We start from the raw sequence: 12,655 nt of genomic DNA, 5'->3' as shown, positions 1-12,655 counted from the left end.
CAGGTCATTAGACATCACCTGATCTCCAGTGCATGGAGGGTTGGAAACAGAAATACCTTTCTAGAGGTTTTCTTTGATTTGATTCTCTAGAGGTTTGTTTCCTAAGATCTACCAGTTCGAAGCAAAAATTTTGTCATTAGTCCAGTGTGAACAAACTCAAAAACAGGTTAGAATTAGTATGTAGTATAAAACTCAGACACAGGTTTGGTTTTATTTTTTGCAACATCACTGCATAGGCACTACAGGTGTTGTACAATTTAAAGATGCTCTGTGGAGTTTTCTTGTAAACTAAGTTTTTGTTTGCATTCAATGTTTCTCATCAAAATGCACTGTTTGAGTCAACAGGGTCTAATAGAAATGCGGAGTACTTTTCCTTCCTCAAAAACATTTGCAAAGCCAACCATTCTTACACTTGCATTTTTTGCATTCATATTTACTAGTTTGCCTTTCATAGCCTTTGTTGGCACATTAGTGTATTGAGAATTGCAAAGGCATCTGTACAGACTCAGCCTTGTTAACATTAATCTCAAATAGCTGTCTGTGTGTGTATTAAGTGATGTCTGATAATCATCACTTCGATGTGTCACTTAAAGCTATTTTGAGGCATCTAACAGGGTTCAACAGTATTTAAATGGTAAATACACAAGTTGAAAAACCCACACAGTTTATTTAACTATGTTGCAAACACGTAGAGTCTGTAAAAATAATGAAATGCTAACAAACAGTATCAGCCAAGAGGGAAAATGGTGACAAGTAGAATCTTACCAACAGTGACTTAAGGACACTTGATAGTATAATTGGTAAACACCACAAGTTTAAAAATAACTTTAGTGTTGTTTTAAAGGTTCTGTGTCTGAGATTTTAAACACTAATACAGTGACAAACAACTATTTGCTATGTAAAGATATAGTGGGGTAAACTCTCTGTGTGTGAGCTCTACAACCCTGTTCCCAAAAAAGCTGTGATGCTATGCAAAACTTAAACAAAAGAGAAAACAGTACAGAGACAATATATTTAACATGTTTTACATATACTTGATTTTTTGTAAATACATTCTCATTCTGAATTCAGTGCCAGAAGCACAACACAAACAAGATGGGACAGGGACAACAAAAAACTAGAAAACTTGTGTACTGGTCAGAAAACACTGTTTGGAACATCCCACAAGTAAACAGGTTCGTGGTTTGCACAAGATTGAATTCTGTTTTTATTTATATTATACACAGCATCCCAACTCTCTTGGTACCTGGGTTGTAATCTAAGCTTCTTATCTGAGCCCCTCTGGCTGTGCATACATCTTAATACACATGAGTCCCACCCTGTGAAACTGTTGACCCTCTTTGTACTTACCTTACATTACATTACACTTCATTAAGGAGACGCTTTTATCCAAAGCGACTTACATTTATAGAAATTAATGGAATCATTTGTGTTTATCTGCCACCAACAGCTGGAATATCTGTAAATCAGCCATAAGTTAACAAGTGACAGCAGGCACCAACTGTGTCTGAGGGTGTAGGGGTATGTTTTCGTTCAGTTCAGCCCCTGACTGAACTCAGCACTCTTATTCCACCCCCAGTCTCTTCTTTTTCCCCTCTCCTCCCTGTAAGAAACCCTACACTGAATTTGAAGCAATTAGTCAACTGCCAGCAGTTAGCCTCACAAAGCCGCTTGCATATGTGATTTAGTGTTCGATGTGTCTGCCAGGAATCGATTAAGCTCAGTAGCTAAAAAGACAGATCAACAAGATAGACAATTGTTTATAACTATGGATAATGATGTCTCTTTAAACCATTTAGAGATTTATGACCAGCTATTTATGCCGGGTGTGGTCCACTTTAAAAGGAAGCATGATGCCAACATTTAAAAGGGCAACAACTACTGGATGGTTTGAAATCATTGTTGCTACTGAAACCAGTCTATAGGTGCATTACCAATAACAACTGGACCGGTGAAGAAGAGTACACCATGGTAGACTAGCTCTCAATACCACTTTGAAGTGCTATTAGGAAAAGTGTACATCAATTGTGATTTAAGTGTACTACATGTTTATATCTTTCTGTTGCTTTTTTGTGTGAAACGCATTTGTCTACTGCTGACTTTTCATCTAGTGCCATCTGGCTAAATGAGACAATGAACATGATAAATATTATATTATATAAACATCAGATTTCCAGATCACAAACAAAATTTGTGGGTTGACTTTGTGAGGCTAAGCATAAATACTAAAAATATCCTGAAACGTTAGCTACATTCATGATGGTGAGATTTGCATGTGCTATGTACAGTATATGTTCTAAGTGGTAGAAGTAGTGTCAAGTGAGCTGTAACCCCACAAATTTGGTGTGAACTATTATTTCTGTTACATCCTGACTATGAAAGAAGTGGCTGTCAGAGTGTCGGCTCCGAACCTGTATGGTTATCTGATGAGGGCTGGTCTGAAAGCGAAGAGTCTGGAGGTGGTGTGGGGGGATTTGAAGGTGGCTGCATCTCAGTGCTGGGCCTCCTCCCCTGCAAGGGGCTCCACTTGTGCGACAGCTGCCTCCTCATGCTCCTCCTCTTGGGTTTTCGGGGTCGTCTCCTTCTCTCCTCGCTTGCTGTTGGCCGGTCACTCAGAGTGTCTGAGGACTCATCAATGTAGGCCAGGTTCTCTCCGAAGAAATCCAACAGCTGGCAGCTGGCTGAGGAGGCCATGTTGAGGGCAGCGGAGGGAAGGAGGATTGGGTGGAGGGAGGGGGAAATAAAGGGAGTAAGAGGGGAGGAGAGAGGGAGCACACCAGGGACAGGTGCGTGTTTGCAACTATTGTTTGCTACAAATTCATATTTCTCTGCTGAAACCAGTTTGTTTTTCTCTTGTGCTGTCTTCATGTCTGTGGCTCCTCCCTCCTCCATGCTGCTGACCGTATGACAGGGCTGGAACCGGTGGAGCGCCAAGAAGGACGAAGAGACCGAAGAAATGTCTGATCTGGAGCCAAAAGGAGACTCAGATCCAGAGAGGGATCCTCCCTGCAAGGCTGCACCTGCTGAGTCCAGCTCTGAAGTTGAGTGGGCCACAGGGAGGGAGAATGAGCGGGCCAGCAGATGAGGAAACGATCTGCCCTCCACCTGCAAGCCAACGTCTGGGTCAACCTTCAATCCAGGTCCCACTCTCGGGACATTTGTGGGGCCAGCAACACTCACAAGCGGCCTGGACTTGGCCACCACTGCCCTCTCCAGAGATGAATGGGCCTCCAGCTGGCTCATGGAACTGGAGAGGCCGGCCCAGCGGTTCGGCAGGTGTCCATTCTCAGATCCTCCTCGAACCCAGTGTCCCAGAGTGACCTGAGCTCCCCGACGAATGCGGCGGCGCTCACTGCGTTTCCAGCGCCGGCGCTGCAGGAGGAAGGGGTCGTTGAATTCCAGAGGATTTGGGATGCGGAAGTCCATGGACATATTCTGGATGTTCTGGGTCCAGTCTGTTGCGTGGGCCCTCAACTCCTCCATCTGAGAGTAAAACAGAGACAATCCAACAGAAAAGATACAGAAAAGAAAAGAACTCTAAACAAGATTAAAGACAGCTGCTCCTTTCATGGCACTCATTCCTCTACCATACATCACTCACCTCAGCGCGGGTCCTCTTTGACAGCACTCTCAGCCAGTTGCCTATCATGGTGAGGATGGAGGCAAAGTAGGCAAGACCAAAAACTATCCACAACAATACCAGAGGCTTGAAGAAAATGCCCTCACGACCACCACCTGGACACAGAAAAAGTGGGCTTGTACGGGTTTTCAAGTGTTATGATTTTCCACTGATCCCCACAGAGATCCTGTGTTTCCCCTGCTGTTGCCCACTCACAATCCATGCTTACATTAATGCAGACAACCAGCTTTTGCACGTAATTCCTCTTCCATTATAAACTAACGATTATTGTCTTCATTAATAAATTAATCAACATTTTTAAGGGCATTTACGTGACCAAAAAAGTACCGAACACTGACATATGAGATGCTGAAACCAGCAAATGTTGGCGCAATTCTTTTTGAAAAATGACTGAAACAATTTAATTAGCTAAAAAACAAAAAAAGCAAAATATTTTTCTGTTAACCTTCTAAGTTGTTAATCAAGTATTTTTCTAATTGTGTACTGGACACAAAAAGTATGCTGCAATAATTCTGTTAAAGTGTGCTATTCAAAAGCATAAGAAACCATATTTGTTGAACTTTGAGCTCAGACTACTGCAAGTAAACATGACAAATAGATCTAAATTGTGTGAGTAAAGTAATTTACACGTAACGAGAGCCTCATTTGTAACGTGAATACAGCTTTAAAACAAAGCAATGTCTATTTCCTTTTAAGCTCTCGTTTAATAGATGAGTTACTTTCAGTAATCAGACTGTTTATTTCAACTGATTTTTAAAAGGTCCATAAAGATAAAATACATTATTTCATAAGAAGAAACGTATAAGAAAAGCTTGATTCGATTTGGTAACCAACTTGTGACCCTTTGGACACAATTTCTTTTTGGGTTTCTTGTCTAATTTGTTTGAAATAAGAGATTAGGTTATGTGTCAGAACCTGGTACGTAATCTCCAAAGCCAACAGTGGTGAGGGTGATGACCACAAAGTAGAGCGACTCCAGAAACGTCCATTCCTCCACTTCCTGAAACACAAATGTTGGCACGGCGAGGAAGATCAGAAAACCAATCAGGATGGAGAGAACCGCTGAGATCACGCGCACAGTGGTCGGCCTGACCTTACGTTTCTGAGAGAAAGATAACCAGAAATACAGCAGCAGAATGAATGGCAATGTATACTTAATATTTTAAGTAACCAGTCATGGTTTTTCTAAACTAATCACAACAGTTTCGGGTCAAATGTCCTTTTGTTTTTTATTTTTTTTACATGAACAGGTCCATATCTCCTTTTCAGATAAGAATTTGAGTAAGTTTCTTGGGTAACACACTTCCATGTGTATTTAATATATGCAATATTTTCTTTTTATAACTTTTGAAGCAGCAGTAGCCATTCCTGCATTATAGGACAAAATGAGGATCCCTTGAGGATGCGAGCCATCGTTGGAAGGCCAGATATGAGGGTCTAGCTAAGTTCTTAACCAGAAAAATCACACAGAACCCAAATATTCACTGCTAAGACAGCAGTAAGAAAGGAGGTCTGAGCCTGGTTGGTTTGAATCTGTGACTCAGATAGGTGTAAATCTAACTGAGGTTTGGCTCTCGGGCAGGACAGACCATTCTCACCAGGAAGAGGGTCTCAATCTTGGCCACGGCTCGCCGCAGCACTGTGCCCATGTGGTCACCCACTCCAGCGAGCAGTATGCCAAACATGGGGATGCCTACCAGGGCATAGCACACACAGAACAACTGGCCATACCACGTCCGAGGGGACAGGTTCCCGAAACCTGAAAAAGAGCACACCAACCTTCAGCTGTTTATATAAACTCATTTTATTTACTCATAATGACCCAACTTTTTACATGCCTATCTAAGTTTACAACTTAGTTTTTCAGCTCATGGAGATCAGTTTTCAAAGAGAGAGAGAGAATTTTTGCTTTCAGATCAGCCCTGGAAAGTTGCAGCGTTGTTGAAACTAAAAAAACAAATTGAAGAGCTGATCTGTTGGAAATTCAGGCGAGATCAGAGTATAATTTTAAAAGGAAAGATGGATTTGCAGGTATTCATGTCAGTAATTTAATTAAATAAATTGCAATGGATCAAAAGTTAGCTTATCCTCCTGTACAATAAAAGAAGTTTAATGTTTTCATGGAATAATGTTTTGGTCGTGAAGATAATGAAAGCTTGTTCAGAATTAAACTCAGATGTTAAAAATACTGCAGGAGCTCTGAGTGAAAACTTTGTTCTCTTCTTAATTGTTTACACAACATGTCAGTTATGTGATCTTTCCAACAGAGGTCTTCACTTAAGAGAACAGTCAACAGTTGTAGGGTCTTCAAAGTGCAGCCTGAAGGTGAGTCCTCGCTTACCTATGGTGGTAATGATGGTACCACAGAAGAAGAAGGCGGAGGCCAGGTCCCAGCGGCTGGTGAAGTTGGCAGAAAGGCTGCCCACATCCAGGCCTGCCTCCACCGCAGACACCACTCCCTGCAGTGAATGGATGACATTTATTTACCCTCCTACACAAATCTGCACACAATAAGACCTCTTGAAACTTATCTATTTTACAGCAAGAAAAAAAAATCTATTTGCATTTTTAAAGATACATATATATATATATATATATATATATATATATATATATATATATATATATATATGGACTTTCTCCAATTTTTGCCTTTTTTGTATATTACATTTTAATAGGAAAACCTATATCGGTGCTGCTTACCGTTTAGCTTATTTAACATTATATTAACTTAAAAACTAAATTCAATTTATTCATATAGCACCAGTTCACAATAAAAGTTATTTCATGACACTTTCCAAATAGAGCAGGTCTAAACCAAACTCTTTAATTTAGTGTATATACAGTATATATATAGTATATATTGCCTTGTGTGGTGCAGCAGTAAGGAGGAACTTTTTAGAAAACTCTCTGGTTCAGCCTGAGGTGGACCTGAAGCTTGAAGCCTGACCTTCATGAAGGGACTTTCTGAGCTTTACATAAAAATATTTACATTATTTTTTATGTTGCACTATCAATATTATTTGAAGTGTAAGACACACTGAATCGAAAAATATCGAGCTTGTCAAGTTAAATCAGAAATAGCAAAAGCAGCAAAGCAAAAAGAACACTGTGAGTATAGTGTGCTAATAATGTGAGCGCTTATGAAATAAAAGATTGCTTTGTGTGTCCAGGGGTACCTTCACAAGCTTGTGGAAGTCCAACTCAGTGACACAGGACTTATTATTGAGGAAGGTGCGCTTAGTAACAAGGAGGTCTTCATACGCCACATTCTCATTGGGGGCCTCCAGGGTGCGGAAAACAAGCGCTCCCATCACCAGGTACAGCATGACCCCCGTCAGCAGGGCCAAAAGGGTGGTGCAACGCATTTTCTCCCTGTCGACCCCCTCGTCCCTCCAGTGTTAGGGGTCAGAGCTCAGACGCCAGGATCTGGTCAGGCTGTCAGTCAGGATACAGGGCACAGCTGTCCATAAACAGGAAGTTCCCTTAGAGAAGTACTGTATGTGTGAGCATGGATACATGTAAACAAGCAATTCAAGTGTTTTTGGGAGGCTGAGAAACCTTCATTTATACATTAGTAAACCAAAGAGACAGTCCCTGACAGGAAAGGTCAGAAGTAAATAGCCGACATGGTAAAATAAGTACACTTAATATTTCATTTTCAAGTGATTCTGAATTCTTTTACCCTACTAAATTAAGCTGATATCTGCAGTGACTCTGCAGTACAGTACATAAAATCAAGTCAAAAAATTTTGGTACTAGTAAGCTGTATACATTATGAATTAAACTGAGAACTACACCCTTAAAAGGACTGTTTCCAATTTTTTCCAAGTCCGTCTTAAAACAGTATTTGGATGCTTATATGTACATCAAAAGGCTTATTGGTCGCTGTGATCATGCTTCCTGTCCATACAGCCTCAAAGAGAACCCTTCCCAATGCGACGGATGACATGAGTTTGAGTGGGACTTTCCAAAGTTACAGTAATTTTAGTATAATATTGTTTTTGAATACATTTTTTTTTCATGAAAGGAGGACTGTGGTCTTCATCTACCTGGGGCCTTAAGAGACAGGGGACAAAACGGCATTCATGGTGCACTTAGTTATACAACAACGTCTTAGTTTAGTCATCGTGGTCAACTAGCAGAGTGTTATGTAGCGGCTCCTCAGAAGGTGGGCAAAATTAGAGATCTTCAGAAACAGAAATATAAAGATCCAGTAACTGCTTAATAGTAAGATGAGAGTGAGAAGTCAAACCAATCCAGAGGATAAGGATAAATCAGCCCCAACTGCACTAAACTACAGGCAGTTTGATCCCTAGCTCCTCCTGTCCAAATGTCTTGGTGTACTTGGGAAGGACTTCCTGATGGTTAGGCCAGCATCTTACATGGTAGCACGTATGGACAGGCGAATTGTGGAGTTCTCTGGATAAAAAGCACCACATACAGGCAATCTGTTCATTATAAAACTGCTGCTGTCCTGCTCTGTGTTTTTAAACGCATGTAGAGAGACATTCTGTCTGGTTATGCTAGTAGCTGCTAATGTAGCCTCAAGCTGCTAGCCTCACCCAGAGGTGAGGAACAGACTACAGGGAGTCTGAAAAGCTCACTGCTTTCCATCTCCGGTTACAGCCCTGTGTTTCCATTGTGTAACACTGACGTAGTGTACCACTGCTGAAGTCGAGGCCTGTTTAACTTGGAGTGTGCAGGCAATTATTTCACACAAACAAACCATATCAAAAAGCCAAGTGAGCCAAGCTAAGAGGAGACAAGCTTCTTTCAGTGTGGCAAATGTCTGGAAATAAAGTGCAGTGTGTTAAGAAGTGCATCCAATGTGATCGCAGCCAAATGGAACAATACTGTAAATCTGAAAGGAACTATTCTTCACTTTCAAATGCTTTATGTGGTTTATTTTATGATGATGGATAAAGAATGTTTTATGACTGAGAGAATGATAAAGACAGTACCTTTAGTCACTGATGTCAGGAGCTCATCCCATGTTAAAGCTGCACAAATCAGCTGATGCAGAAATCTTTTCCTATGTATTCCCGTTTCTCTCTGGCTGTCCTGTGTCTTCGGTATTCAGGAGTAGAGGACTGTGGGTCTCTTTCAAGCCATTTGAAGGCTTGTTTGCATGACAGAACACGGACACAGACAGACAAACATGTGTTCATAATGTTTAAACATAGATAAGAGCATTAAAGAACAGAACAGCTTTAAGCTGGCACATTTCCCTGTTTCTTGTTCTGTTTTAGCAGGGTATGAGTGGCATTAAGTAAGTGTTCACACTGTCGAGACTTTGTTATAATAACCAGGGAGGGAGTGACATACAACAGGCCAACCTGCCAGTGGTCTCACAAACAATTATACTGCCAAAACCAAACACATATCGAAATACTAATCGAAAAACATGTTCATCGCTTATCTTAATTTGGCTTCTAACGTTTTCTTTGAACTGTGTTTACCTTTGAGATAGACACACAGAGAGAAGACTAGGATTTAGGAACTTCTCACTCTGGGTCACCTGGTCCTGGTTGTCTCCACATGGACCTTGACAATGTTCTGAGATTTCCCAGAGTCTGGCCAGCTGTTAGCATTCTGCACTAATGGACTGTTGGCTTTGGTTTGTGTGGATGGTCTTGCTCTCTGCCCCTGGCTTCAGCACCAACAGGACATTATTAGTTATCACGGTCTAAACCTGCGCTGGCATATTTTGATATTTTTGCTAAGATATTGAGTGAGGGGCGGGGGGGGGTTAGAAAAGAGCAGGACTGTGGCTGACGTGCGGTGAAGTTAAACAGTGTGACAGGTGGGGAAATAAATCATGAGGTGAGTTGTTTGAAAAGAAGCATGAGGCTGGAAGAGGATGTACATGAGCTGTTCTTAGGTTTGTATTTAAAGGCAGGTATGTAAGACAAATCTGACCAAACTGAGATACACTGGAGCTGCATCTAAAACAGCAGCAAACATTCCTCCCAGTCTGATCAGTCCAGAGTTTAACTATCATGTTTGGGATCTTGAAGCCCTCAAGTCCACTTTACAACTCTGACATACTTGTGTGTTGTGTCTACTAGCTTCACTTTTAATATTAATATTTACATTTTTTGAGACAGAAGAAATTACTTAATTTTAATAATGTTAAACTGCTGTGAAAAACATACTTTAAACATGTCAGGGGATCTTTAACATTGTTTTGTCACCTTAAATTACTTGCCTTTATAAGAGTTATTTATAAACATGATTTTTGTATTGACAACATGTTTCAGGAAGTCTTCTACCAAAACTGACATAATGTCCTTTTGGGATCTCTTTTGGACCCAAGCTATTAAAGTCTATTTGGTTTTGTTATTGTTACCCTATACGGACAAAAGTATTGGGACAACCGACTTAAATCACATTAAATACAGATGTTGATATGAAGTTGGTCCCCCCTCTGCAGCACTAACAGCTTCCACTGTGCTGGGAAGGCTTTCCACAATATTTTGGAGAGTTTCTGTGGGAATTTCTGTTCATTCATCCAGTAGAGCATTTGTGAGGTCAGACACTGATGTTGGACCAAAAGATCTGGCTCACAATCTCTGTTCCAGTTCATCTCAAAGGTGTTGGATGGGGTTGAAGTCAGGGCTCTCAATGGGTCAGTCAAGTTCTTCCACACCAAACTCATCCAACCATGTCTTTATGGACTTTTCTTTGTGCACTGGGACACAGTCATGCTGGAATAGAAAAGGGCCTTCAACAAACTGTTGCCACAAAGTTGGAAGCATAACATTGTCCAAAATGTCTTGGTATGCTGAAGCAGATTTCCCTTCACTGGAAGTAAGGGGCCGAGTCCAACCCCTGAAAAACAGCCCCATACCACACCTGTATTCAATAATAGAGATGTGTCCCAATACTTTTGTCTATATAGTGGTTTTGGGGTTTGTTTTTTTGTTTTTTAAACTTGTTCATACCTGACCTATAAGGGAATTAGACCTCTCTGGGGTTCAGTTGACTCCAAACATGAATATCTTCCCTGTGCACTAGGATATCATGCCATACATTTGATAGTCCATGAATGACTTCATGGCAAATAAAAAGAATTTGTATACACGTAGCCCACATAAAACATAAAAATGAAGCATTTCCTCATTTGTTGTATTAATGCTTTGTGGTCATTTTTATACAACCCTGAAACCCAAACAGGCACAGTGCTGTGTAAAACACCAATAAAGCAATAATCTGCAAACAAATTTAGAGTTTTATGAAAATAATACAAAAAAAAGGCTGAATTTGTTATTTCTGTTTTTACATGTACACATACAGCAATGAGATCTGTGACATTCCAAGCGACTAGTAAGTAAAGCTATTGTTAAGAACACACTGCTGGATTTTGGTAACTGTACTGTTTCTACTGTAAGCCAACTAACAAAAAAAGGCCTGTTTGTGAACGTGACAGTCGGCCTCAGCCAGAGAAAGAAGACAAGATTTGTCCCACCCCTTTATCTGTGCCGACAAACCTCATGGGATGGATATGACCTTCTGTGGATGAGAATGTAGTATCTACTGAAGAATTTACAGTGCTGGGAGAAAATAAAGCCCCTTTAGATGTAATTATCCCCCAAAGTATTTGTCTCTTTATTAGTTATCCAACACTGACGTCAGAGGGAGATCACATGTTACAACTCTTGTTCTCTGGCTTCATGCTCTGGGAAAAGAATCATCCTCAAAAATAATGGTATAACTGTTTCAAGTTATTGAAGTAGACAATTTTGTTGATATTTTTACTCTGAAGCTTCAAAACCTAAAAAAGAATGTAAAGCTTATCAAATGCTGAGGTTGTTGCTTGCAGAGACGCAGATGCGTAAATCTTAAAAATATAGTTTTAAGCTAAGTTACTTTCTAAATTTTGCACTTAAATTACTGTGTTGTCTGGTGTGTCAGGCGTTAAAGAATTTATATTGGCAGGAATGTCAGAGAAGGGGACTGATCATCTCTTTGAAATCAGTGTGACAGTCAGCTACTATACATGGTAACATACAATTAAAAAGAAATAAAAAAAAAAAAAAAGGAATTTTGGAGAAAAGGCCTAAGAGGCACACATGGAAACTGAACCTGAATCCAAGTTGTATGCATGGTTAAAAAAATAAATAAATAACAAAAAAAATTAGACATTTCTGCTTATAAAGTGAAAATAAACAACTGAACAAGCTTGCTAATAAGCTGATGTTCTAACTCTCAAGAACCCCGGCAAAACAAAAAACAACCAAACAAAAAAATAACAAACTTTTCATGTCTTACCTTCAGTTTGGAGAAATGTGGCTATCCAAGTTCGTCTCATGCAGCATGTGCTGTTCTCTCACTATTCGGCACTCAGCGAGGAGCTCTATGTGTGTGTGGGTGTGTGTGTGTGTGTGTGTGTGTTGTCAAAGTGCATGTGTGTTTTCTCCTTGGAAGGTGTTTCCCCAATTCTCGTGACCCTACATCACTCTGAGAGAGGACAGCAGATCGTAGGAGGAGGAGGAGGAGGAGGAGGAACTTTACAGCTCGGCGAGTGTGATTAAGTGCCGTCACTGCAGAAGAAGAGCAGAGGACCTGGAGTTTCCTGAGTTGGACATGGGGGCTTAGCTCTCTAAATCCTTGCCTTTCCAAACTCTGTCTTTTTGGGAAGTAAAAGGGGACACTTGCTTGTTCAAAGTCGGACTTGTGGTCCACACAATCTTTCTTGCGCTTGAGGAGCAGTTACATCATGAAATAAAGTGCTCTAAGTTTGGAAATGGCAACTCTTCAACTGACTTTCTTTGAACCAAGTCTGCTCCTTTAAAGCTCCCACCACCTTCTCGACAATGTCTCCATGACCGAGAGGCAAAGGGAGAGGGACTTTGGTAATTGAGGAAATACTTATGTGATTAAACCAAGATATTCCACTTGAACACTTTGAGGCTCTCTTCATTGGACCATGGCACTCATTTAGACTTAATTGTGTGGCAGCAGTAAAAAAAAAACAAAAAACTGCGTGCACACAGCTGACCCGAGTGAACA

General features: G+C 40.6%; 1 protein-coding gene across 4 annotated transcripts; it reads right to left on the bottom strand.

The window, feature by feature from the left end:
* Window positions 1-197: 197 nt before the first annotated feature.
* Window positions 198-12,581, bottom strand: kcnk4a (potassium channel, subfamily K, member 4a). 4 transcript variants are annotated; one of them, XM_046406776.1, is made up of 8 exons: window positions 11,915-12,581; window positions 8,605-8,762; window positions 6,820-7,103; window positions 5,982-6,099; window positions 5,230-5,399; window positions 4,556-4,742; window positions 3,602-3,735; window positions 198-3,483 (listed from the first exon to the last, which is right to left on the bottom strand). In XM_046406776.1, exons 3-8 carry the CDS (start codon window positions 7,006-7,008, stop codon window positions 2,392-2,394), a joined length of 1,890 nt encoding a protein of 629 aa, XP_046262732.1. In that variant the 5' UTR covers window positions 7,009-7,103; window positions 8,605-8,762; window positions 11,915-12,581; the 3' UTR covers window positions 198-2,391. The 4 variants fall into 4 exon arrangements, with proteins under 4 accessions (XP_046262732.1, XP_046262735.1, XP_046262736.1 ...); XM_046406779.1 differs by having other exon boundaries at window positions 5,239-5,399; window positions 11,915-12,580; XM_046406780.1 differs by having other exon boundaries at window positions 4,556-4,640; window positions 5,239-5,399; window positions 11,915-12,580.
* Between the last annotated feature and the right edge of the window lie 74 nt (window positions 12,582-12,655).

This window comes from Scatophagus argus, chromosome 12 (assembly GCF_020382885.2).
Source record: "Scatophagus argus isolate fScaArg1 chromosome 12, fScaArg1.pri, whole genome shotgun sequence".
NCBI classification, from domain to species: Eukaryota; Metazoa; Chordata; class Actinopteri; family Scatophagidae; genus Scatophagus; species Scatophagus argus.
The sequence above is the reverse complement of the archived record's forward strand: the minus strand, read 5'-3'. Positions and strand labels throughout refer to the sequence as shown.